Below are 27418 nucleotides of genomic sequence, written 5' to 3'. Positions count from 1 at the left end.
CCTAACTTTCAGTTGGAATTTACTGTTGATACGGATGCAAGTGGGGTTGGTGTTGGTGCGGTTTTACAGCAACAAGGCAGACCACTAGCTTTCTTTAGCAAAGCTTTGGGAATTCGACATCAAGCCCTATCCATCTATGAAAAGGAGATGTTAGCTATTTTGCTGGCAGTTCGGAAGTGGCACACGTATTTGGTTGGAAGGCATTTTAAAATTCGCACGGACCATCAGAGTTTACGATTTCTGTCAGACCAAGTAGCTGTTACTCCATTTCAACAGCGCTGGGTGGCCAAAATGTTGGGGTATGATTTTGAAATTGTGTATAGATGAGGAATAAATAACAGAGTAGCTGATGCCCTCTCGCGTCAACCTCAGTTGGGGCAGGGTCAACATTTTCAGCTTTCAGCCAGTACAGTTATCTCCAGCCTTTTGGATCGAGTGCAGCGATCTTATGTGTTGGATGATAAATTGCAGAAGATCATTCAGACTATTCAACAACAGCCAAACCAAAGTCAACGATATTCTTGGGATGGTCGTTTTCTATTTCGAAGAGGGAAGATTGTAGTTGGCAAGGTTCCACACTTAAGACAAGAACTGTTTACTCATTTTTATGCAAGCGCAGTGGGTGGTCATTCGGGCGTGCATGTCACTCGGAAAAGACTCTCAAGTCTATTGTATTGGAAGGGTCTGTCCACTGATGTTAGGAGATGGATTCGAGAATGCATCACCTGTCAGCAATGTAAAGGCGAAACAGTAGCTTCCCCTGGGTTGTTACAGCCATTGCCTATTCCTAATCGGGCTTGGTCTGTAATAAGTATGGATTTCATCGAGGGGTTACCAACATCCAGCAAAAAGAACTCCATCTTGGTGATCGTAGACCATCTTACCAAATATGGCCACTTCTTAGCTTTATCTCATCCGTATACAGCTAGGGAGGTCGCCCATGAATATCTGATACACGTGTATAAACTTCACGGAATGCCTGAGTCTATTATCTCTGATAGGGACAAAATCTTTGTCAGTGGCTTTTGGCAAGAACTTTTCCGGCGGTCAGGTACTAAGCTCCTGTTATCGACAGCCTACCACCCTCAAACGGATGGCCAGACTGAGGTCTTAAATAGGTGCCTTGAAAGCTATCTAAGATACATGACGGGAGAAGCTCTAGCACGTTGGTTCCAGTGGTTGCCCCTTGCGGAATGGTGGTATAACTCCTCATTCCATTCGGTGATTCAGCTCACACCGTACGAGGCCTTATATGGCCAACCTCCACCGACGCACATGCCGTACTTAGCTGGGGCCTCTTCAGTGGCAGTTGTTGATCGTAGTTTACAAGCCCGCGAAGCTGCCAGGCACTTGCTTCAATTTTGTCTTAAGAAGGCTCAGACACGTATGAAAAATACTGCTGATAAACACCGCTCCGAGAGAACCTTCCAAATTGGGGACATGGTTTATTTGAAGTTGCAGCCTTATCGGCAACAGTCTCTTCGAAGGGTTATTAATCAGAAATTAGCTCCAAAGTTTTTTGGTCCTTTTCCTGTTATTGGGAAAGTAGGAGCAGTCGCTTACACCCTTCAGCTCCCACAGAATTCTCGAATCCACCCAACATTCCATGTTTCCCAACTGAAGAAACACGTTGGATCAGCTCCAACTCAAGTTCAATTACCTCTGGTTGATGATCATGGCACCTTGCCAAAAGAACCAGTTCGCATTTTAGATAGAAGAATGATTAAGAGAGGAAACCAAGCACTGACAGAGGTGTTGATTGAATGGACAAATACTTTTCCGGAGGATGCAACTTGGGAATCACTCTCGACAATTCAATCCAACTATCCTCATTTTCATCCTTGAGGTCAAGGATGTATTTCTGGGGGAAGTACTGTTACGGGGTAAAATGATAGTAGGAGAAGACTTAGTCAAAATAAGCTAGTTTAAGTAAAACGGGGAGTTTTGGGGTATTAGTGAAACGGTGTGTTTTAATTGTAACCGAATTGTGCCCACGTCATTACTTTGTTATTTCCTTAAAATATGCATGTGCTGCATGGGAGAGTTTTTTTTTATGGAATTACAGAAAGAAGTTTTCAACCAACTCTCTCTAATCTGTTTCTTTTCTTCTTCTCATTCCCAAAATTTCTGTTCATTCTTCTATCTTCTATCATCTTCATTTACCAAAACATCGATATGGCTTCCCGAATAAGATCGTAAAGAAACGATGTAGTTTGGCTTCCAACCAAACGAGAACCCCCTACTACCAATAGAACAAACATCCACTCCATTTGGATATCCACACATCCTATTTACTTTCTCCATACGATTAATCTATAATTTAGTTTCAGCCAGAAAAATTATAGAGGGGTTAAGATCTCTCAGCACATGCTGAAGGCGACATACAATCCGAGAATTCCCCAAATTCTGGACATTCCAACATTAGGTTTTCATGGCGACCGGTTGGATTGCTAAGCAATGCCTGCCAATAAAGAAATAGAAACATCCTTCGAGACTAGACAACTAGGCTCTTCTGACTCATTTTCTTGGACACGAGGCCGCTTCAGACCATCCAAGTGCAAAACCGATCTATCGCCCCCAACACAGTACATTACCTCATCTCTATCGACATTTATAAGCCCAATCGATTGAGACTGAACCAAGGCACCAATCAGCCCAGCAAAGGCCCTATTGCGTAACCCCGTAGAAGAAGCCCAACCAACATTATTCTTGACTATTATATTCTCAACCAAACTAGCCTTTTGATTTATTCCCATATTTGTAGGAGGAAAAATCAGCCATGTTGCCATCATCCCCCAATTAATAGGATTTGACATCCCTTTAATCTGTCCCTTTGTAATTGCATCTTCCCTCAACCAGATGCTCGTTGGCCCCATTACTTGTCTAGCTGGAGCCCGTAGAGTGATGTCCCACTCCAACTCGAAGTCTTGTTTTTACTAAAGTATCCAAATAGGGCAGAAACCCTCCTCATGGCCAAGCTTTTCACAGAAAAAAAAAGTGTCAATTTCTCATATTCAAATCTCACATAAACCTACTTGCCATTAACTAACACAATATTCTTCTTCCTCTTCAATGGCTTACGAATATCAAACCAGACTCAAACTCGCATAACACCTTTATACCTCAACAAGATTGCTTTCGCATCATATTCAAGGAATTTTCCGATAAAAGTACCCAACTATTTTTCCACTATCTCAAACATAAGCCCGTGAGGTAAGTCATAGACTAACACCCAGAAATCCATAGTAACCAATGGCACCACCATAGGGTCCTCCCCATCATTAAGCCGATGCATAATGATAAGATGAGAGTTAAAATTCCACAGACCCCTACCGCAATCCGATTCGTATCAATCGAAAAAGATAGTGACCCTCATTCAGATTTGAAATCGAGATACTACCAATCAGATGCCAAACATTTGCTAGAGTTGATCGCATAAACTGAAAATTAATCACACTTGACGTTAAGAAAGAACCCACAAAGCAGTTCCCATAAAACACCCCACCCTCTGAATCTTTCGAACCCAACGGCAGTGCAACCTCTTCCTCCTCACTAATAAAGAGATCAGCGAGAGTTTTTTCCACAATCGCCATTTAGGACCAACACAAAACAAACATGACCAAAGTTGGAAAAACAAAAGAAACAAAAAAGAAAGGAAGAGAAAAAAGACGTGCCAAAAAGCAGAGAAATATATTTTAGCTTATAAACTTTTTAATTATATAAATTATTAAATAAATTGTTTCTTCTTTATCCATATATAATTTTCCTTGGTAAGGGCATCCACATTTGTTAAAATATTATTATGGAATATTATCTTTTAGGAATATCTAAATATATTGTATATCTTTTAGGTATATATTTAGGAATATATTATATATCTTTGGCTTAATTATAAATTTGACCATTAATGTTTGCATATTTTTTCAAAATTGCCCTAATTGTATTTTTGAGCTTTTTTTGGCTATCAACCTTTGAATTTTTTTTTCCAAATTGCTCTTTCTAACATATTTAATGAATAAAATCAAGGTTTCAATCGTTCTTTTTTTTTCAAAAGGTTTCAATCTTTCATACATTTGTTTACTGAGAGATTTTTCTACTGAATTAATTTTTTTACATAATTACGTTTATTTTCTTTAAATTAAGAGTTATTTTTTAATTACATGTATTTTATTATTTTATTATTTTCCAAATATAATTATCTTATAGGGTTATTTAAGAAAATAAATTACATTTCATTAAAAATATTCCACATATGAAATTCCAAATCATCCCTATTAACTTTTTTAACAGTACTTTTATTAAATATGTTAGAAAAAGTAATTCGAAAAAAAAAGAACAAAAGTTGATGGCCAAAAAAGGCTCAAAAATATAATTAGAGCCATTTTAACAAAACATGCAAATGTTTGTGGCCAAAATTGTCATTAAGCCTATATCTTTCCTATTCCTACATGACTATGCAATATAAATATTACGTAAACTCTTGAAGTCTATGAATAAGATTGAAAGGGATTACTCTGTTCTTGTCAGCATTATTGTCGATTAAGTTTTAGCTCAATTGACATCGACATTATTCCTAGTGTAGAAGGACGTGGATTCGAGCGCGTTGAAGCACATTATCCTCCTATTTAAAGGTTGGGGAGGGACTATGAGTAATTCTAAGTATTATATAAAAATATATGATAAAAATTTATAATGAGATTAATATTAAAAAAATAGAGAAATTAATTAACCACCCCACGACACTCAAATATCCCATTGCTAAGTTGTTTTAAAATTGAAGAAATCCTAATTCTTCCTTCTCTTTGCATGGGATTACTTTAATATTATGTTATATATTATATATATTTATGGATAAAAAATTTATAGGTAAATTATAAAAGTAGTCATCAAAACTATTTCTTTTGTTTCATTTTGGTCATTGAATTATTAATTTTTCAAATTTGGTTATTAAACTTTTCGAAATCAAATATTTTGGTCTAATGATTTGAGCTATTTTATTATCTATAATAGATTTAGCCCTCCAATGTTTACACATTATATTAATTTGATCCTAAATATAAAACATTCAACAAATTTAGCCCTTAATGTTTACAAAATTTGTCATTTTAGTTTGAATTCTAAAAAAATTAATTAAATTTAGCCATCAAAATTTACAAAAAATTTTAATTTAGTTCTAATTCGAAAAATGTCAATAATTTAACTTTTGGTCCTTTACAAAAATTATTAATTAAGTTTCTTAATCGAGAAATCTTAACTTTAGGTTTCAAATTTTTATAATTTTATCCTACTCCAACATAAATTTTCTAATATCGTTTTTGACATAGACTACTTTTATACACATTATTTACCAACCCAGCACATGAAAAAAGGAAAAAGAAAAATGAATGAAAAAAAAACCATATAACTGTTACTGTTAAGTGAGCAGCAGATATAACAGCAGATGGAAGAGAAAGAGTTTGGGAGGAAATCAACTTGTTTATTCAATAAGCAAAAAGCCTTTTTAAATAGGTTGTACAACTAACAAAGAAAAATAGAAATATGCGAAACTAACTCCTAAAATCTTGGAAAGCATATCAATTTAAATCAAAAACTAACTACTGCAAATATCTAACAAACCCTCCCTTAAGCTAATATTAATTTCTAATATCAGTTTAAACTAAGAACTTTTTGCCTTGCTAACTCCAAGCATTTATCACAACTTCTGAAATGCTACAATTTTAAGAGCCTCCGTAAATATGTCTGCAATTTGATCCTCACTCCTGCAATAGACCATATCAATCTCTTTATTGTTCACATGATCTCTCAAGAAGTGATATCGTACATTAATATGTTTACTTCTCCTATGCAAAATAGGATTCTTAGACAGCTTTATGGTTGAGCTATTGTCACAATAAATAAGATTAATGAACTTCCTCAAGAAGCTTTCTCAGTCAAATGGCTTGACAGACGCATGTTGATGCAGCTACAAGTTCTGCTTCATTTGTTAGCAGAGTGACAGTTGGTTGTTTTTGTGATGACCATGAAACAGCTCTTGACCCCATCTTAAAGACATAACCAGATGTACTTTTCCTATCATCTTGGTCTCATGCATAGTCATTATCTATAAACCCAATCAAATTTGATTTTTCTCCTCTCTTGTACAGAATTCCATAGTTAGTTGTACCTAGAAAATATCTAAGGATTCTTTTTGCTGCTTGGAGATGCATTTTCTTTGGACGTTCCATGAATCTACAAATAAGACTTACAACATACATTATATCCGGCCTTGTCGTAGTAAAATACATCAAGCTTGCCACAATTTTCTTGTACAAAGTACTGTCAACGTCTCTTCCATTGTCATCTTTACCAACTTTAAACTTGTCTCTGTTGGTGTATAAAATGGATTGCAGTCCACCATTTGAAACCTCATTAGAATATCTTGTACATACCTCCTTTGAGAAATAAAAATACCTGCATCTAATTGAACAACCTCTATACCCAGGAAATAATGCATTCTTCCAAGGCCAGACATGTCAAATTCAGCCATCATGGATTTTTTAAACTTTCCAAACATAGTCTGATCATTCCTAGTAAACGACAAATCATCAACATATAGGCAGACCATTAACATTTTCCTATCATTTTCCACTTTTACAAAAAAGTATGCTCATAAGGACATTTCTAAAAACCGTCTTTGAGAAAAGAAGCCTCAATACGACTATACCAAGCTCAAGGGGCTTGTTTAAGTCTGTACAAATCCTTTTTTTAACTTATACACTTTATGCTATTCCCCAATCTTAATATATCCAGGACGTTGTTTAACAAATGCCAGCTCATTCAAATCTCTATGCAAGAATGTCGACTTGACATCTAGTTGAAAGATCGACCAAGAATTTTGAGCAGCCAAAGCGATTACCAACCTGATCGTGTCATGCCTAGCAACTAGAACGAATACCTTATTGTAATTGATGCCACGCTCCTGGCGATAACCTTTCGTGACCAAGCCTGCTTTGCATTTGTCAACTTCACCATTCTCCTTCAATTTCATCTTATAGACCCACTTTACATCAATAGTTTTATGTCTCCTTGGAAGCTCAGCTAACTCCCAAGTTTTGTTTCTTTCAATGGAAGCAATTTCATCATCTATTGCTCACATCCATTTAGACTGTTTAATTACATCTTCAAAAGTTACAAGATCTTAATCTATAAAAAGAGTAAAATACGTAAGTGGGTCTTTGGATTGGTTGATCCCTGTCACTTCATAGTCCCTCAGCCATGCATGTCTTCTTCTTATATGTGGTGATGTTAGTTCTATTACAACTTTAGGTGACCTTTGAATTATTGCTTGCTCATGAAGTGGCTGCAAATTATTGTTGGAGCTAAGTGCAACAAATAGCAAGGTTCAACAAAAAGCTTGCCGAGCAAGAATCGAGACTTGCGGCAGAAACAAAGAAGAAAAATGAAATAAATTTTAAGCAAAGCTAAAATAGAGAGTATATGGATGAAATCTTGATTGAATTCATTCATATTTTTTAAAATGGCATAAAGCCTATTTATACAAGCTTACAACTTGACAACTTAGTTGGAATACAACTAAGTTTCATCATTACATCCACTTAAAATAAATCACCACCTACTACCACTAACAAACTTAGTTGGAATACAACTAAGTTTCATCATTACATCCACTTAAAATAAATCACCACCTACTACCACTAACAAACTTTGTTGGAATACAACTAAGTTACATCATTACATCCAAATAATAATAATAATAAAACATGTGATTGCTACATGCTAACCATTGCTTCAATACTCCTCCTTGGTTTGCATGGAGCAAACACCTAGCTTCCTTCTTAGACATTCGAACCTTGTGACATTAAGGGCTTTAGTCAAAATGTCTGCAAGTTGATCCTCAGAATTACAATGGATCAGCTTCACTTCCTGAGCTTGCTCCATTTCTCGAACAACATGCAACTTGATGCTGAAATGCTTTGTTCTTCCATGGAACACTGGATTTTTAGCAATTGCAACTGAAGATTGGTTGTCACAGAAGATCTCAGTAGCTTCCTTTTGATGCACTTTCAAATCAGCTAAGATTTTCCTTAGCCAAATGGCTTGGTTGACAGCACTTGCAGCTGCCACATATTCTGCTTCAGCAGTAGATTGAGCCACCAGACTTTGCTTCTTCGAGCTCCAGCAAAACATGGCTGAACCAAGGTTGAAAGCATACCCTGAGGTACTTTTCATGTCATCTATCGAGCCAGCCCAGTCACTATCAGTGTAGCCAACCAGCTTCAGATTTCCTTCCTTGCTGTACCTTAAACCATAGCTCAAAGTGCCTTTGACATATCTAAACACTCTCTTAGCAGCTTGTAAATGCTTTTTATTGCAACAATGCAAGAACCTTGAGAGCAATCCTACAGCATACATTATGTCTGGTCTAGTGGCAGTTAAATATAACAGACAACCAACTAGACTTCTGTAGGTTGTTTCACAAACCTTCTCAAAATCACCTTGGCTCGATAGTTTTTCTCCAACAGCAACAGGTGTTTTAGTTGCTTTACTGTTTTGCATGGAGAACTTGGTCAGAATCTTTGTGGCAAAGTTTCTCTGACTTAGAAATATCCCATTTTGTGCTTGAGTCACCTCCATTCCAAGGAAATAAGACATTTCCCCTAGATCAGACATTTCAAATACTTCTTGCATCTTGGTCTTGAAATCGACCAGCACTGCTCGATCTCCTCCTGTCACCAGCAGGTCATCAACATATAGGGATACAATGAGCTGTGTTTGTGTCCCTTGCTTCTTGACATACAGTGTTGGCTCACTCTTGCTTCGATCGAATCCCAAATTAGTCAAGTAGCCATCGATTCTGCTGTACCAGGCCCTTGGAGCCTGTTTTAAGCCATATAGGGCATTCTTCAGTTTGTAGACCATATGCTCTCTGCCAGCTATCTCAAACCCTTGTGGTTGTTCAACATAGATCTCTTCATCTAAGAAACCATTCAGAAAGGCTGATTTCACATCGAGTTGATGGATCTTCCACTCGAGCTGTGCTGCTAAGGCAATCAGTAATCTGATGGTGTCTAGCCTGGCCACTGGTGCAAAGGTCTCCAAGTAGTCCAGGCCATACCTCTGACTGAACCCCTTGACAACTAGCCTTGCTTTCAGTTTGTTCAAGGTACCATCAGCATTTTGCTTGGCTTTGTACACCCATTTCACCCCAATTATCTTCCTTTTGACTGGCCTTTCAACTAATTCCCAGGTCTGGTTCTTCTCAATCATGCTAATCTCCTCAGCCATTGCCTGCTTCCACTCTTGCTGAGCTTCAGCCTCTTCAAAATTGCTTGGTTCAGCTATGGCTACATGAGCTCTTTCATAAATCTCAGTCAATGGTCTTGTTCCTCTAACTGGTTCATCATCAATGTCCATTTCAGGAACATTTTGATCTGGCTCAGCTTGATCTGCTGCAAGTCTTTCTGAAACTTCCCCAGGTTCATGTTTTTCCCAGTTCCAACATGACTTTTCATCAAATACCACATCCCTACTGACTGACACTTTCTTTGTTGAAGGATCCAAGATCCTATAGCCCTTCTTAACAGTGCTGTAGCCCACCAAAATACCAGGTCGAGCCCTTTCAGACAATTTGTCCCTTTTGACAGCAGGTACATGAGCATAACAGATGCATCCAAAGACCTTCAGATGAGCCAGTGATGGCTTGAATCCAAACCAGGCTTCGAATGGAGTCTTCTGATCCAAGGCCTTGGTTGGAAGCCTATTTTGAATGTAGTTTGCAGTGTTAACTGCCTCTGCCCATAGTGCTTTAGGCAGATTCTTCTGAATCATCAAGCACCTGGCCATATCCATCAAACTCCTATTCTTCCTTTCACTTACACCATTTTGCTGAGGTGTATATGTGTTGGTAAGTTGATGTTTGATGCCTGCCTTATCACAGAAGGCTTGGAACTGAGCTGAGGTGTACTCAGTCCCATTATCAGACCTTATGGACTTCAGCTTGCAACCTGTTTCAGTCTCAGCAGCAGTCTTGAACTTCCAAAACACTGAGGCCGCCTCTGATTTCTATTTTAGGAAGTAAATCCAGCAATATCTTGAAAAATCATCAATGAACAGTATGAAGTACCTGTTTCCACTTAATGACTCAGTCCTCATAGGGCCACACACATCAGTGTGCACCAGTTGGAGTTTTTCAGAGGCTCTCCAGGCTTGATTCGAGGGAAATGGGAGTCTGGCCTGCTTTCCTAGCTGACACACTTCACACACATCATCATGATCCACTGAGTTGATGAAGTTTTCAGCCAAGTTCTCTCTGACCATTCGAGCCATCGATCTGAAGTTGGCATGTCCCAGTCTTTGATGCCAAAGCTTGGATTCATCTGATGTCACTGTGTAGGCAATGTCTGACTCCCTAGTCCAGTCAACTACAAAGCTCTTATTAGCCATAGGAACTGCCATCAGCTTGGATCCACTTGGATCATTGATTTGGCATTGGTTGTCTTTGAACACAACAGAATAACCTTTCTCCAGCAACTGAGCTATGCTGAGCAGGTTTCTGTCAATTTCAGGCACCAAAAGCACATTTGAAATCACTTTGGCACCTGTGGGGGTGCATATCAGCACATCACCCTTGCCTTCAGCTTGAATAAAATGTCCATTTCCTATCTTGACTTTAGTTCTGCAGCTTCTGTCTAAAGACTTGAAGATTGCAGCATCAGGTGTCATGTGGTTGGTGCATCCACTGTCTAGAAGCCAACCAGATGAGAACCTTTCTTGAGCAGCTGAGCATAACACAGCAAAGACTTGCTCCTCTTGGTCACTGTCCTCCTTAGCTACTCGAGCCTCAGCTTTCTTCTGTTGAAACTGACTCTGCCTTGATTTGGCCTTGCTCTTGCAGACTCTCTCAACATGACCCTTCTTTTTACAATGCTGACATACAGCATCTGGATTGAACCATCATTTTTCTTTTGGATGACCAGCCCTTCTGCAGTGCTTGCAAGTCTGACCCTCTTTTCTTGCAACATCAGTCCTTGGCTTGTCTCTCCAGGCCTTCTTGCCTTTGTAGGCAGTGTTTGTTTTTGCCTGAAAGGCACCTTCTTGATGCTCCTCCAGTCTGCTTGCTCTTCTTTGCTCTTGAGCATATAAAGCATTGATCAACTCTGTCAGGGAGATGGTGTACAGGTCCCTTGAGTCCTCGAGAGATGAGATTTTTGCCTCATACCTCTCGGGCAAAGTTGCAATAACCTTCTCCACTATCCTAGCTTCCTTGAGCTGCTCTCCAAGTAGCCTTATGCTGTTAACCACAGCCATAATCCTGTCAGAGTACTGCTTGATAGTTTCTTCTTCCTTCATCTTCAAATTCTCAAAATCTCTCCTTAAGTTCAGCAACTGTTGCTGCCTTGTCCTCTCTGTCCCTTGAAACTCCTCTTGCAACTTGTCCCAGGCTTGTTTTGGTGATTCACAGGCCATAATCCTTGTGAAAATCACATCTGACACTGAGTTCTGGATGCAAGACATGGCTTTGTGCCTCTTGGTCCTCTCATCACCATGCTGCCTGATTTGTGCCACTGTTGGATTGCCTCTAAGTGGCTCTGGTTCAACATCTGAGTTGACTACCTCCCACAGATCGAAAGCTTGTAGGTAGGTCTTCATTTTAACCACCCATATGTGGTAGCCTTCTCCATTGAAGACTTGAGGTGCAGCTGGTGAAAAGCTTGATGAAGCCATGAATTTGTATAACAGATCCCTTAAGAAATATGCTCTTGATACCAATTGTTGGAGCTGAGTGCAACAAATAGCAAGGTTCAACAAAAAGCTTGCCGAGCAAGAATCGAGACTTGCGGCAGAAACAAAGAAGAAAAATGAAATAAATTTTAAGCAAAGCTAAAATAGAGAGTATATGAATGAAATCTTGATTGAATTCATTCATATTTTTTAAAATGGCATAAAGCCTATTTATACAAGCTTACAACTTGACAACTTAGTTGGAATACAACTAAGTTTCATCATTACATCCACTTAAAATAAATCACCACCCACTACCACTAACAAACTTAGTTGGAATACAACTAAGTTTCATCATTACATCCACTTAAAATAAATCACCACCTACTACCACTAACAAACTTTGTTGGAATACAACTAAGTTACATCATTACATCCAAATAATAATAATAATAATAATAATAATAAAACATGTGATTGCTACATGCTAACCATTGCTTCAATAATTATCCTTAACTTGCAACTCTAAATCTTTTCCATCAAAATATCATGTAATATTCCATTGAACTTCTATTGTATCCTAATCCCAGAAATTTTCTTCATAAAAAATTACATCTCGACTGATGACAATGTTCTTAGTGCTAGGATTATACAATTTGAAAGCTTTAGTACAAACACTAACACCAAGAAAGATGCATTTTTCTCCTTTGTCTTCCATCTTCTTTCTTTTTTGATCAAGAACATGGGGCATAAGTAATACACCCAAAAATTCTGAAATGACTGGCATCAAGTCTTCTTCTGCTTCATGCCTATTTTGATTTCTTATTCTGAACAGCAAAAGTTGGACTCTTATTCAAAATATGAATGCTCTAGTTGACAGCCTCTAGCCAAAACGTCTTTGGAACTCTGCCCCGTTGCAATAAACTTCTCACCATGTTAAAGATCGTTTGATTCTTTCTCTCGGATACACCATTCTGTTACGGTGTGTAGGTTGCTATTAATTGTCTTTTAATGCCTTGCTCTTCGTAAAAAATTATGAATCCATGTGAATTATATTCTCCTCCATGATCAGTCCGCAATACTTGTATCGGATATCCTACTTCTTTCTCAACTATTGCTTTATAGGTTTTGAAAGTTGTTAAAGCTTCAGACTTTTCCTGCAAGAAGTAACCCAGGTTTTTCTACTCAAGTCATCAATAAAGGTGATAAGATATCGTTTACCTCTATTAGAAATGGGATTAATTGGCCCACAAATATCAGAGTGCACTATATCCAATGGTTTTCTGGCTCTCTCAGATTTCTTGTTTAAAAGTGGTTCTCGATGTTGCTTACTACGAACACATTCCTCACATACATATGTAGGACCAGAGAGATGTGGGAGACCGACTACCATTTTCTTTCATTAAAGCATTTGCAAACTTCCAAAACTGAGATAACCATAATGAAAATGCCACAGCTACACTTGATCAGTCGAACTTGTTACATAACATGACTGAGTAGAATGATTGAGGTAGAGAAGAAACATTCAATTTGCTGTCATAGTAACTTGAGCGATTAATCTTAATTTGTCATCTAGAACTCGACACACCCTATTTTTTATTATGATCTCATAACCTTTCTCTTACAGTTGGCCAATACTTAACAAATTGTTCTTTAAATATGGGACAAAAAGGACATTAGACATGGTTTGGGCAACTTTACTTTTAGATAGTATAGTTACCTACCCTTTTCCCATCATAGAGATCATATAATTATTTCCAAAATTCACATTATCCTTGAAAGATTCATCAAGAATGGAAAATACCATCTTATCTCCACTCATGTAATTATTGCACCCGGTGTCTAAATACCACAAGTTCTTGTTGGTTGACTCTTGTTCATGACATACCATCAGCAATGATATCTCTTCAACTTGCTCTCCCTCTTTTTCTGCAAAATTTGACTCTTCCCCATACGCACTTGACAAATTTGTTCGACACTCTGACTAGTGACCATACTTGTGACACCGTTAGCATTCAACATTTGACTTGTCTGCTGACTTTACCTGATAACCACCCCGTCCTTTTCCTCTTTCATGAGATTGGTTTCCTTGATGTTGATTATGTTAATGAACATAATTTCCTCGACCTTTGCTACGGCCCCTGCCTCAGCCTCTGTTGTAATTGCCATTTGATCCACGTCCTCTATCTCCTTTGATCAAATGATATGATGAGACTTTCAATGCTAATTCCGCATTGTCTTGCTGTAGCAATTTCCTTTCATGAACTAGTAATGAACCTTGAATTCATCAATGGATAAAATATCAACATCTTTTGACTCCTCAATTTGAACAAACCACATAATTAAACTTTGGTGTCAATGATCGGAGAATTTTTTCGACTACAACCACATCCTTTATTCTCTCCCCAAATGTTCTCATCTTGCTGATGATGGCTATCATTATTGAGAAGGAGTCAGAAACAGACTCCCCAGATTTCATCCAATGAATTTCAAACTCTAAGCGAAGTACTTGAAGCTGTTACCTTCTTACTCTAGAGGATATTTGGAATTTCTTTTCCATTGAATCCCAAATTTCCTTTGATGTATCTTTGCAAAGGATGGTTTCCAAGACTGAACGGTTAATTGCTTGGAAAAGATAATTTTTCACCTTAAGATCCTTCAATTTCAAAGCGTCAATTTCTGTTTTCTGTGCATCCGTTGTTACTGTGCCCTCAGCCAACTCTGGTATTCCCACAAAAATAACTTGCCAGTACTCCTTGGATTTGAGAAAATTTTCCATCAACATACTCCAATGATCATAGTGACCATCGAAGCGAGGAATCGCTGGTTGTACAAAATTATCAAAGACCATTTTTAAACTATCGTTCACCTTTTTTTACACAGCTTTGATACCACTGTTATTGTTAAGTGAGCATCAGATATAACAACAGATGGAAGAGAGAGAGTTTGGGAGGAAATCAACTTGTTTATTCAATAAGAAAAAAACCTTTTTAAATAGGCTGTATAGCTAACAAAGAAAAACAGAAATATGCGAACCTAACTCTTAAAATCTTGGAAAGCATATCAACTTAAATTAAATACTAACTACTGCCTATAGACCAGGTCATAATAAACTACTGCAAATATCTAACAATAGCAATAGTATTTAAAACATTACAATTGATGAAACAAAGTTGATTACGAATCTCTGGCAAAGGCTACAACTGCCAACTAGCCAGCTTATAATAAAAAACATCAACAAACAACAAAGTTCAATACCCAAAAAAGAAAAAAAAAGAAAGAAAGAAAGTGAGCTCAATTTGTCCTCTCTAGCTTCAAAATAGAAAAAAAAATTATAGGAAATAGATTGTTTAGTTATAGATAAAATTATGTGAATTTTTTAGAATTCAAACTAAAATACTAAATTTTGTAGACCATTAAATTTATTAAATATTTATTTGTGTGGTATATTTATATTGAGAAAACTTATAAGAAATTCGAATAACGAGATGATTAATTACATGCAAACTAAGTTGGTGGATTAATTACTTGAGGGACGTTTATTTATGCGGTAAGAGGAGGGGACAAAGACAACCCTCACCTTCATCATTTGTTAAGCAACAACACCGTTCCGTTTACTACTTTTCTAAAATGAAAGATTGGTCTTAACTAAACGTATATGCCTTTGATGAAACTTAAGGTTGACTGTAAATATGAAGACAGCCACAGGCATGCAGTTCCATTTACTTATCGCCTGGGAGATCAGATAATGAGATGTAGAAGTTAGAACTAGTGGGCAGAAGTCAATGCACCCACCTGACCGCCTGAAGGTGGTAGTAATCAAAAGCTGAAGGAATCACATGAAAGTAGCCATGCCTGAGAAACAACTCGTGAACTGAAGGAAGTCCCCAACTCCTGCCACCGACTTCCACCAAAGTCTTCTACCCCATCCCATTAACTAATCGATAAATAATAATTATTTACTTTTATTTCTTATTAATTGATTTATAATATCTTGGCAATTAACATTACCCATTTTGTCGGTTTGGCAATCATTATTATTATATATCCGGATCAAGTTTCCCTATAATAATTTTCCAACCAACAACAATTCTAAAATGTGGGCCTCAAACATTTTTTAGGGTACGAATTATATTTTATATTTTTAATATACTAAAAAAATAACTTATCATTTTCATAATTTATAATTATATATTTTTAAAGATTAAATCCGTTTTTATCATTTTAAAGTTAAAGTATAATTTTATTATTATTAATTTAAAATTTAAAAAATTATAAAAAGTCTAAAAAAAAAATTTCATTTTAAAGGAATTGGGCGCCTACCAATTATTAGCTGACCCCTATAACTTAATCTACCTCTTTTAAAAAAAGTTTATATAAAAAATTAGGTGTTCAAAGTAGATTTTTTTTTTTGGTTTTTGGTGAATGTAATTTTTCTCATTTTAAATATTTAAAGATTTTTTTTCTTAAAGTAGATATTAAAGTTTTATTCCATTACTACTTTAGGTATAAACAGTTAACTCCCATTAAAAAAACTCTAAACTAATTAAATCATGATGAATGAAATTTTTAATTAAATAAAAATATTTAAAATTTATTTTAATAAAATAAATAAATAAAATTAAAAATAGCAATTGCATCTCTCTCTTTGACTCTCCCTCCCCTTCCTCCTCCTTCTTAGTCTTGTGTGAAATCATCACTACACCAAAACAGGCTTTTAGAGGCGCTTTTTTAGGCCTTTAGCGGCGCTAAAAAGCGCCGCTAAAAGTATTTGCGGCGCTTATAAAAAACATCGCTAAAGACTGCGTCGCTAACTTTAGCGGCACTTTTCCGACAAACGCCGCTAAAGACCACGACCTTTAGCGGCGCTTTTATCACAAACGCCGCTAAAGAACAAACCTTTAGTGGCGCTCCTCGCAAAAAAGCCGCTAAAAACATAACCTTTAAAAAATTATTTTAATCAAATAATATCTTTAGCGGCGCTTCTCACAAAAACGCCACTAAAAACATAACCTTTAAAAAAATTATTTTAATCAAATATTTTATTTTATTTTTTAATTTTGAACTTTAAATATACTTTTTAAGGATAAATAAAAAATATTATTTAAATTAAATTTTCTATGAAAATTTTAACTTTAAAACTAAATATAAAAATGAATGAATTTAGTTTTAAAATTTAAAATAATAAATTAATAACACAATTAAAATCCAAAAGTTAGAACTCAAGTTGTCGTAAATATTAAAGTAAAAATAAAAAATTAGAATCAAAATTAAAATAAATAATACATTTGAAAAACAAACTGACTAGTTGAACCTCCTATGACTATACACATTGCAAGCTAATAAAAAATACAATGCATTAAATTGTTGAACCTACCCAGGTACTATCTGACAGCAGAAGAACACATTAAATTGTTGGATTAAACATGTAGATTACATATTAATGTAGACCTAAATATTTTCTTTTTCCTTCTACCCTTAAATCTAGAGATAGCAAAAACCAGGGACCTAACACCAGCAAGTTCAAATATATCGCTAAAAGAAACACAACTTTAGCTCCATCCAAATGTACTTTCAATTCTCATTTCAAATTCTGCTTCAATATATTGGATGAATTTCCCCACTGCATGATGTTAGGTGATCAAACAGAGTACTTTAAAACTGCAAAAGTAAGAAGCAAGCATCCTCACTTGATAATCTGAAGGGTTGTCTTCCTCACCACTTGGTCCTCTAAAAGGAAGCAGCTGAGCTTTAGGTTTCTCTAAAGAGAAAACAACAGGAATTCCACCCTCAATCCCATGATCTTTCCTTAAACGGTGTCTCACCTAGAAGTAAAAATTTGAGAAAGAGTAAAGTGAATGATATCAGGAAATAAACCCCTAAACAATGTCTTCTTAATGCAATAGATAAACAAGAGTAAAATTGGATATCCAAAATAACAAATACAAGCATAAGATATTAAAGTTTTTCCAAACCAAATAAAATCTAATTGGACAAGGCCCCAAAGTAAACACCAATCATAAGATCAGCAACCACCAGAAAACTGCAGTAGCAAGTGTAGATTCAAAAGCCACAGACGCAAAGAGCCCCCATTTTAGAATGATTGACAACTCCAAAACAACTTCACCGTATTCAGAATCAATAATATAAAATGCCAGAAGCTCAAATCACAATAAATAATAAAAATACAAAAACATAAATATTTCATAACCTAAAGCTACTGATACTAAAATAAAATACGTATCTAGAAGCAAAACCTAACCTTCGTACATACTAAGTAGCAAAGTTGATCCTAATCCTTCAGCTGAATAACTTATGTTGCTTGCTTACTCCTGCTTTAGATGGGTGCAATATCAAACAAGCATATAGAAGGATTAGCCATGCACTATCATAATAATGAAAAATAAAACATAAATTAGAGCATAACATGAACCACATAAAGAAATTAGGAGTTCTATATATGGTGAAAAGCCAATATTTGACTGCAACGTTATATAAAATTCTTATAGCCAATAGGTAAAACTGAAAGTTCATAAGTCATGATGATACCTTTGTGTCAATGTTATCAATGCAGTCCAAAACAAAATCAGGGTTTAACTATTTGATTAAAAAAATTAAAAATTATTTTATAAATTGTTTTTTTGATCAGGGTTGAAATTTGAAAAATTTAAAGACTAAATGTTATTTTATCTATAGATGAATTGAAAATTTGAAATGCCAACTAAGCTTCTTATATAGCAGCTCTGTCAAGGTTCTGAACTCCAGCAGAATTAATCAAACATAATCATTGACAATATATATATAATTTTATATATAAAACCTTGTTTGCTCTAAAGAAATTTGGATGGAAAAGGGTTAATTTCATATTCATCAATTTTTTTAAAATAAATGCCTGCATGGATGGAGTCAAGTACCTTCTGAGAGTTCAGGTTGTTCGAATGGGGTACAAAGAGACTTAGCTGCTCCCATGTCACCCCTTGTTCGAGCTTTCACATCTTTCTCCACCTCCTATATATACAAAACATAAAACATCATTTAAGAAAAATGAGCTACGTATGCCTCGACAAATTAGAATATGATCCAGCTCATGTTGTTGCCTAACAAAATACAGGTTTTACAAACTCATCCCACGTTTTTACAACTTCAATGGAGGCATCTCTTTTTTGTTTTGCCACATCGAATAGGTTTTGTTGAATCTTATCCAACATTCCTTTTACTTGTGCAACCAAAAAGACTATAGATATCAGTCTTTTCTCCATTGTCACAGCGAACTGCACGCACCTGTCCAATAAAACACATTCTGGTTTCAATAATAAGAAAATAATACACAAAAGAATAGAAGGAAAGCAGAAATAAGAAAAAAAGGGTTAATTGCATGACCTTAAAGAGCTAAGAAAATACGTAATTTTGTTTTGGACTTAAAGAGCATAATTTTGAGTACCATTAGAAGTTATGAATTCCGAGGACATGTAAGAGAAGTGCACAAGGCTACTAATAGGAACATGGACAGCAAATAATCATCTTTTACGTAATAATTAAACAAATAAGCTATCCGATTTTTCTTTTGGTTTGAGTTGGTAAAACGTTAGGCATGTTCGTATTCAACATAAGTTTTCTGACCTTTAAATTTTTCATTATTGTTGCAAATAGAAGCAGAGTCACTGAAATGAGAATCTCGACATGCTCCTTGTCTTTCTAGTTGCATGCTTCTGTTAGCAGTATATTACTATCAAAATTTGCAATTGCATTTGAAGAACCTGCAAGAATCTCATAACAGCTAACCAGAACAGGGTCAAAAAATCTCTTCTGTTATTTTTTCTTTCTGTTTTTTAAGGCTGGAGTTGGTTGGATCTCAGCTACCTTAAATAATTTTGTTTGACTTCGAGCACCCATTAAATACATTAAATCAGGCCCTTCCACTTATAGCCAATTGGTTTTAGGTTGGATGCTTAACACAAGTCATGTAAACTTGTTGTTACTTTTAATTTGAGTTAAATTTTAGAACTTTTCATATAGACTAGCAACTTCCCACTCAATTTTCCACCTCTTTCTTGCAACCAGAAGAAGGAAACACTGATAACAGAAAAAATAAATTATCTCAAATTCAATTCGTGCAGTTATCATATCATTTTTATTTTCTTTATCATTTTACATTTGTTTTTTCTTGGCAACCAAGCAGGAGTTAGACTACTAACAAACAAACTAAAAGCTTACTTTCTACATCTAACTATGAAAAAAAAAGTAATCGAAAATATAAATTTTTGAAATGTTCATCAATCTGCAATTTTCTTTCTCGGTTTCCAGTGCTTTCTCAGTAACCAAAAGGAAACCGTTAAAATTACAACAAAGAGGAGAAAAAAAAACCTTTCGAGTTGAAGTCATGCAATTTTTAATTTCCTTCTCAGTTCTTCATTTTTTCCTTCTCAATTTCCAAGTTGAGTCCGCGAAATTATTACATAAACTTTGCAATTTTCCTTCTCAATTCCAAACTTTACTAGAAACCAAATAAAAACTATAAAATTAAACGATAAAAGAAAATATAACCTTGTGAAAGGGACCGACGCGCTGCTCACTGGCATAAGACTTGAAGTTCCTCATCACCATCTCGTTAATTACTAACCTCGGTCCTCGAGATCCCACTTGGGCCTGCTCTGGCTCACGAGTCGTGAACTCATCCTTCGTTTCCATCCCTATACGGAAATAAGCGGCTGCTAAGGCTTAGTTTGGATGGGCGGTGTGTTTAGCTCCGGTGAGATTAAAAACAGCGGTGGTGGTAAGATTAGTTACTGTAGCGGTGAGATTAGATACTGTAGCAGTGAGATTAGAAACAGCGGTGGAGTGTGTGTTTGGATTCAAACGCAGCTGTAGCGGTGAGGTGAAATAGAAGTTTTAAAAATTATTTAACAATTACAAAATTAATAAATGATTAAAAATTATTACAATTATATTTATTTTTAATAATAAATAATTAAAAATGAATTAAAACTAAAGAAAATTCAAAAATTTATTTTATTTAATATTTCAAAATTAATCATATATTTAATTGTAGGGACTCAATACATTATTGAAAAACTATTGTAATTATTGAGCCTTTAGAAAAATAAAACATTATTGAAAGATAAAATAATAAAGCAACACTAGAATAAGGGTCTTAATGCATGTTATTTCAAATGTTTGTTATTAGTAACTCAACATTGCTAGCATCAAATAACTTTAAAACTAAAATCAACCGTTGGCTAGTAACTGAAATAGCCTATGGCCACCATGTAGAACGTGCAATGTCGAGCCTTGAGCTGGTCATCAATGCTAAAGGGAAGAATTAAAAATCACATCTGTTGGGGTTTTGACAGCAGAGGAAGAAAACAGAAGCAAGTAACCCGGATGATGTAAAGATTAACTTCATTACTTGAATAAGCAATATGCCATATACATAAGTAGTCCGGATTACATGTGTTGGTTTTTTAGCAGAAAACTAAGGAGAAAAAGAAAAACGAATGCAAAGAAGTTTGAACAATAAGAAAACTGAATTTGATTTCCAAAATTCAGATCTTTTTCATTGACTTGAGAAGCATTTATGTTACAATGAAATATGGCAGTTAACTAATGTATAGCTGCTCCCACTAATACATGACTAAAGCCTAAATAGAATTACAAACAAAATGTAGCTGACATACCAGCTATAACATCAAACATAAATCCAACCCTATCGAAATGTATTATAACAAGAGATAGATGTCTAAGGTGTCATGCTACTAAAGACATCTAAAATTGGACGCCCAAGTAAAGAAGCAAAATCTATGAATGTTTATTTAGGTACAAAAAATTCCTGAAAAATGCAGGCACAAAAGATGAAAAGATATTATCTTTGCATATTGCATGCCAAACTAGTCTAAAACCTTCTGTCCAAAAATACCAAACCTTTTAAGGAAGCAGTTTTCAACTGATCTTAACAATGGAAATCGAGTCGTAGCAAAGTAAGGTCATAATAAATGGTGGATAACACGAAAGCAAAAATAACCATGAAGAAATAAATCTATCAAGTGAACCTCTTCAATTGCCGAGGTATGTTCCTCTAGGCGCAAATCATGTACTTTTGGAAGAGCACAGCTGCACATTTTCTAACATAAACAGATGGATCTCTAGCACACTTGCCCATAGCCACCAGAACAAGAGGTGCAATAACATGAAGACGAATTCCAGCCATGGTGCGAAGTGCCCATGCTCTCACCAAGGGATTAGGGTCCCCCAAATCCTTCTGGAAACAATTAATTGACAACAATGCTTCGTTGGGACGCCTACAAAATTAAACACAGAAACATTAACAATAAGTTCAATCTACCTGCTTAAATACAAGAAATACAATCCAGGTCACTCATCACCTCTCCTTTGAACCACTATTATTTTAAACTAATGAGTTTCTACCATCTCAAGCACTGCTTTTATTAAGAAAAAGAACAGTTATTCAAAATGAATTGTAATTAATTAAACTTGAAAAGTGCTTAAAAACCATGATCTAATAACTACTCTTATCTAATAACTAGTTAAACTTGATACCGTTTCTATTCGGTGCAATTAGAGATAGATTTCAAGCAAGCATGTTCTTTGTTCATACTAATAATTCCCTCATTTACTAATATTGCTTCTTAACATATGGAAGCAACCATAGGAAAATAAAAAGAATATTGTAAGAGAAGTTTGCGAAACATACTTTTCAGCATAATGCAGTAGATACAAATAAACAAGTTTCTTTACTTCCAAAGATTGAGATGCCATGTTTTAAAAAACCTGTAATTCAAGCAACCAGAGAGATGAAAAACATATATACACCTCAATTAACAAACAAATATAAGATTTAAAAGTATCCATTACCAAACCCTGATTTCATATCATGAATGCAATTATGAACAACTATCTGTATTTTATCCACAGTCTTAGACCCGATTCAACCATTTCTTCACTAATCAGAGTACAACTATCAATAAAGATCCAATGAATTATAACTACAACACTCGATAGCTTAATTTTCTTTCTCAATTATCCTGTGATAAGTTCACTACACCTATTAAACAATGATATTTAAACTTTTAGACACTTAAATTTATTTACACTTTCCAGAAACCTTATCAGCAGTCAAAACGGTGCTTTGAATGAAATTACAAAATCCAGATCACTTCAATATTAAATTTTAAGTAAATTTTTCAGAGTTCATTCAATAAAAAGAAATCAAAAATGAAAAACGAAATTACCTGAGGGAAGTAATTAGAGACGTCGAAGCTTTGAGCGATGAGAGCGAGGAGTCGCTTGAGAGCCTCACACTTCTCCGAATCGAATTTACTATCTAAAAGTGGAGCTGTGCTGACATCATTTGGATCGCTGTAGGGGTGAGCATCGGTTCAATTCGGAACACCATCGTCGACGCCTTGCTCAACATCTCCGCCATCGCTCCGAACTGTGGAAACATTTCCGATTAGTTTTTCCTATTTCTTCTTTACACAAATTAAGAATTCATAAAAATTGAATTTGAAAAATTAATTTCAAGGGGGAAATTGAGAAGACTTTGTGATCTCTTGATGTACTAATGGAAGCATTCATGGTAGATTTGCCTGAGAAAGAGAGGAAACAAAACAGAATATGCTGAGAAGAGAAGATGAAGAACGGAAGAAGAAAAAGGAATGAAGAACGGAAGAAGGAGAAGGAGCCTTACCTGGATGAAGGAGGAACCGGAAGAAGTCCTTGACCAAACTGATTTGCAACCCAAGGGGAAGGGGAAAGGGAAGGGGAAGGGGAAGGGGAAGGGGAAAGGGGAGAAGAAGGTAACAGACATCAGAAAAGCCTGAAGAATGCAATTGAAGAACATATGGGTAAAAGAGGAAAACAAAAAGCAACTGAAGTTGCTAAATTTTTACTGGAACAAAAGGCTCCAGTCTGGAATTGAGACTCCAGTGAGATGAAATGCATTTTCAACGCACTGAAGAAAGCTTTCCAAACACCCTTGCGTTTGCTAACATTTCAGTTACAATTTTTTTTAGCCTTAAAAAACCAACGTACTGAGATGCAGTTGCATCCAAAGGAAGCCTAAGTCAACTCACTGCTATTGAATCGGTTTGAGACTTTTAGCGGGAATTTGAAATGAAAATCACGCGTCAGAATATTTGGGGCGCTTATAAAAAAAGCCACTAATTGAATAACTTTTGTGGCGTTTTCAACAAAAACGCCACTAAAAATTAAATTTTTGTAGTGAAACGACCCGTTTTGAAAATTTTTAATACATATTTGCGGCGTTTTTGGTCCAAATGCCACTATTGCTTACCTTTTGCGGCGTTTTTTTTATAAACGCCACTAATAATTGACTTTTTTTACAATTTTATATTTAATTATTATATAATTTATATCAATTTTAAATAAATAGTTTTTGAAAAATTAAGTAATATATAAAAGAATTAGATAAATTTTAAATCTTTTATATAATTTTTATTTTTATTTGTATAATTTGGTCCTATTAGATAGTTACCCATCCATACCAATCTGTTACTTTTTATTTATTTATTTATTTATCTATCAATGTTTTTTTATTTAAATATATCAAATGGTTTAGATTAAATATTTTGAAATATAAAAGCATTAATTGATTGTATAAAATTTCATCATTTAACAAATCTCAAGTAAACCATATAATAAATCTCTTAAATAATTTAAACTATAATCATAATTTTAATATATTAAAATTAATATTATCTCATTTACAATTATATAAGAAATTATTTAATATATAAATTAAAAAATACTAATTACTCTAAACCCTAAACTCTTAATCCCTATCCCCTATCCCCTAAACATTGAATCATAAAACATAAACCTTAAACCCCTAACCCCCTAAACATTAAACCCCAACCCTTAAACCATAAACCATAAACCATAACCCTTAACTCTTAACCCTCAACTCCTAACCCCTAACCCCTAAACCTTAATCTATAACCCTTAAACCATAAACCGTAACCCTTAAACCTTAAACGCATAAACTATAAACCATAATCTATAAACCTTAAAATAGTAACTCCTAAACTTTAAACCCTAAACCATATACTCTTAACCCTAAACCCTAAACAATAATAATAATTAATTCAATATTTTAAAATTAATACTATCTTTTTTTATGATTATATAAGAAATTATATAATATATAAATTAAAAAAATCAGTCATATACCTAAAAAACTTTAAAATTATTTTAAATAATAGTATTTTAATTTTTGAATATTCAATTAAAAATAATTTGAATTTTAATTAATATAAATAAACCAATTAAATAATAAACCAATTAAATAATAATAAATACCGCTAAAAACCCTGAGCATTAGCGGCGCTTTTCCAAAAACGCCGCTAAAGCCCCATGCTTTAACGACGCTTTTTTAAAAAACGCCACTAAAGCCCCTAAAACTCAAAAAGCGACCTCGTTGGGCTTAGGTTTTTTGCGGCGCTTTTTGGAAAACGCCGCTAAAATCCTGGGCATTAGCGGCGGTTTTTCAAAAACGCCACTAAAGCCCCAAAAACTCAGAAAACGACGTCGTTGTGCTTAAGTTTTTTGTGGTGCTTTTTGAAAAACACCGCTAATGGTCATTTTTAGCAGCGTTTTCCAAAGTGCGCCACTAATGCTCAATCTTTAGTGGCGTTTTTCAGAAGCGCCGCTAATGCTTGATTTTTAGCGGCATTTTTATCCAAACGCCACTAAAAGCGCCGCTAAAAGCCTGTTTTGGTGTAGTGCATAAACCCATAAAAGTAACTTTTCATGGCCTTGAAACGTAGAAAAGGGAGTTTTCTTTCTGCATTTCTTTCCTTGAGTTTTTAATATTGAAAATAGAGGTTTGTTTTAATTGGAGAAATTTGAAATTTATATAAAAAATCTATAAAAATTTCTTTGCAGAAAACATGAAGCTGGAGTTACTCTTCTTTCAATTTTATTTACATTCCTTACAATTTAATTTTCTCTTAGATATTTTCTTATGAACATAACAATGTGAGTCACATGAGAAAGTTATTTTTCTATATAAATTGGAAACTTTAAAAAAGTATTAACACAAAATTAACCATACTTAGTTAATTACTGCCTACTCCTTCCTCCTACTTAATTTTCTATTTTTTGCTAGTAAGTTTTTTTCTTAATTTTATTTTTTATATGCATGTTTTATCATCTCTATAGTGTATTGTTTACCTATTATATTTATTCATTATTATTTTCTCTTTTCTTTTCGGTATATTAATTAAAAATTCTATTTTATTGTAGCCTCTGTGAATATTTACAAGTAATAGGAAAAAAATTAAAGTTTAGATTTAACTCACTGATTTAATCATAACTTTTTTTTTTGCATAATTTACCTCTAAATTATTTATAAATACTTAAAATCTAACTTCTTCTTTTTTTATATTCCTATGAGTGAGCATTTAGTTAAAACAAAACATGATTTCAAATATTTTTAAAATTTATTCGAAAACTAGTTTATACATACATGTAATTTTATATATGCATTATTATATTTAGAAAATATATGCAAGACAAAATTGAAACAATTTTACTTTTAATTAAATTTATAAATTTAAAAATAATTTAAAAACTATCAATTACGTTTTATTATTAAATATTTACTCCAAATATTTGTTAAGACTAAATTTTATTATAAAAATTAAACACATGAATATTACATTTTATTTAATAAAAGTAAAATTGTAAATTATTGTTAGAGGAAAGTACTTAGCGAATCAAACGTGATAATGTAACTTTCTTAAGATTTTAATTAATACCTTCTAATGTATACCAAATGTTATAAAGTAATATTCTTGATAATCACATTCCCAACAATACATTTCAAGGAATCATATTCCATTTGTAATACCCAATTTTAGCCTGGGCTTACATATGAAAACATAATTTTTGAGGATATGCAATCTTAGATATGATATGCAATCCAAGATATGATATATACAATCTTAGATATGATATGCAATCTTAGAGATGATATATAATCTTAGATATGATATGCAATCTTAGAATTTATGATTTTGTAATCTTAGAGATTTAATTTGTAGATACCCTTTAATCTCAGCCGTTGATGTAATTGATCTGTACCGTTGGATTTGGGGGGGCTCAACTATAAATAGAGGCATCTCCCTTCATTAAAAAAAAAAGAAGGAGAAAAGGGGAAGAGGAATAAAAAAGAGAATGATTGACAGTTTTTTTAAAGGTGGCTTACTATTTTTTTCTTTCGATTATTTTTTTACTTATTTATGATTTTAAAAAAGGGGAGAAGGTGATACCACTGCGAATTTTATTTATATTATTTAGCCCATCTGCCTTTTAATGTTTTTGTAATTAAGTTTTTTTTTCTTAATTTACCCTTTTATTTATTTTTATTTCAATTAGGTTTAAGTTGAACGGCGTCGTTTTAGAGGAGAAGGGAAAATTTCCCTTCCAGCCCCTCTATGTAATTCGCGCGTTCAAATTAATCCTTTTACTTTTATTTATTTGCGGATTTACCCCAGTTTTTTTTATTGCAATTCAATTTAGTTTTTCTTTTCTTTTTTTTGTTCTTTTCATTTATTTTATTAATTAATAACGTAATCATTTTTTTTATTTTTTTTAAATCTATACATGTATATTTTATGCACATATTTTTAACTTATATTTTTCTCACATTTATATATGT

At 34.3% G+C, this 27418-nt stretch overlaps 1 protein-coding gene and 1 long non-coding RNA gene across 11 annotated transcripts; both read right to left on the bottom strand.

The window, feature by feature from the left end:
* Positions 1–16979: 16979 nt before the first annotated feature.
* LOC107897039 (structural maintenance of chromosomes protein 4-like) lies at positions 16980–20454 on the bottom strand. 9 transcript variants are annotated; one of them, XR_001684008.2, is made up of 6 exons: positions 20266–20450; positions 19342–19430; positions 18853–19002; positions 18636–18729; positions 17984–18053; positions 16980–17546 (listed from the first exon to the last, which is right to left on the bottom strand). XR_001684008.2 is itself a non-coding variant. In XM_016822376.2 (4 exons), exons 1-3 carry the CDS (start codon positions 20407–20409, stop codon positions 18022–18024), a joined length of 270 nt encoding a protein of 89 aa, XP_016677865.1. In that variant the 5' UTR covers positions 20410–20447; the 3' UTR covers positions 16980–17546; positions 17984–18021. The 9 variants fall into 9 exon arrangements, 3 of the variants coding, with proteins under 3 accessions (XP_016677865.1, XP_016677863.1, XP_016677864.1); XR_005922901.1 differs by having other exon boundaries at positions 17984–18056; positions 20266–20433; XR_005922902.1 differs by having other exon boundaries at positions 19342–20454.
* A 794-nt stretch (positions 20455–21248) lies between these two features.
* LOC107897041 (uncharacterized) lies at positions 21249–23795 on the bottom strand. 2 transcript variants are annotated; one of them, XR_005922900.1, is made up of 5 exons: positions 23426–23793; positions 23278–23324; positions 22968–23170; positions 22430–22506; positions 21249–22016 (listed from the first exon to the last, which is right to left on the bottom strand). It is a non-coding gene; the product is annotated as an uncharacterized lncRNA (long non-coding RNA). The 2 variants fall into 2 exon arrangements; XR_005922899.1 differs by having other exon boundaries at positions 22968–23324; positions 23426–23795.
* Between the last annotated feature and the right edge of the window lie 3623 nt (positions 23796–27418).

The sequence above is a fragment of the Gossypium hirsutum genome, chromosome D13 (genome assembly GCF_007990345.1).
Source record: "Gossypium hirsutum isolate 1008001.06 chromosome D13, Gossypium_hirsutum_v2.1, whole genome shotgun sequence".
Classification (NCBI taxonomy): Eukaryota; Viridiplantae; Streptophyta; class Magnoliopsida; order Malvales; family Malvaceae; genus Gossypium; species Gossypium hirsutum.
The sequence above is the reverse complement of the archived record's forward strand: the minus strand, read 5'-3'. Positions and strand labels throughout refer to the sequence as shown.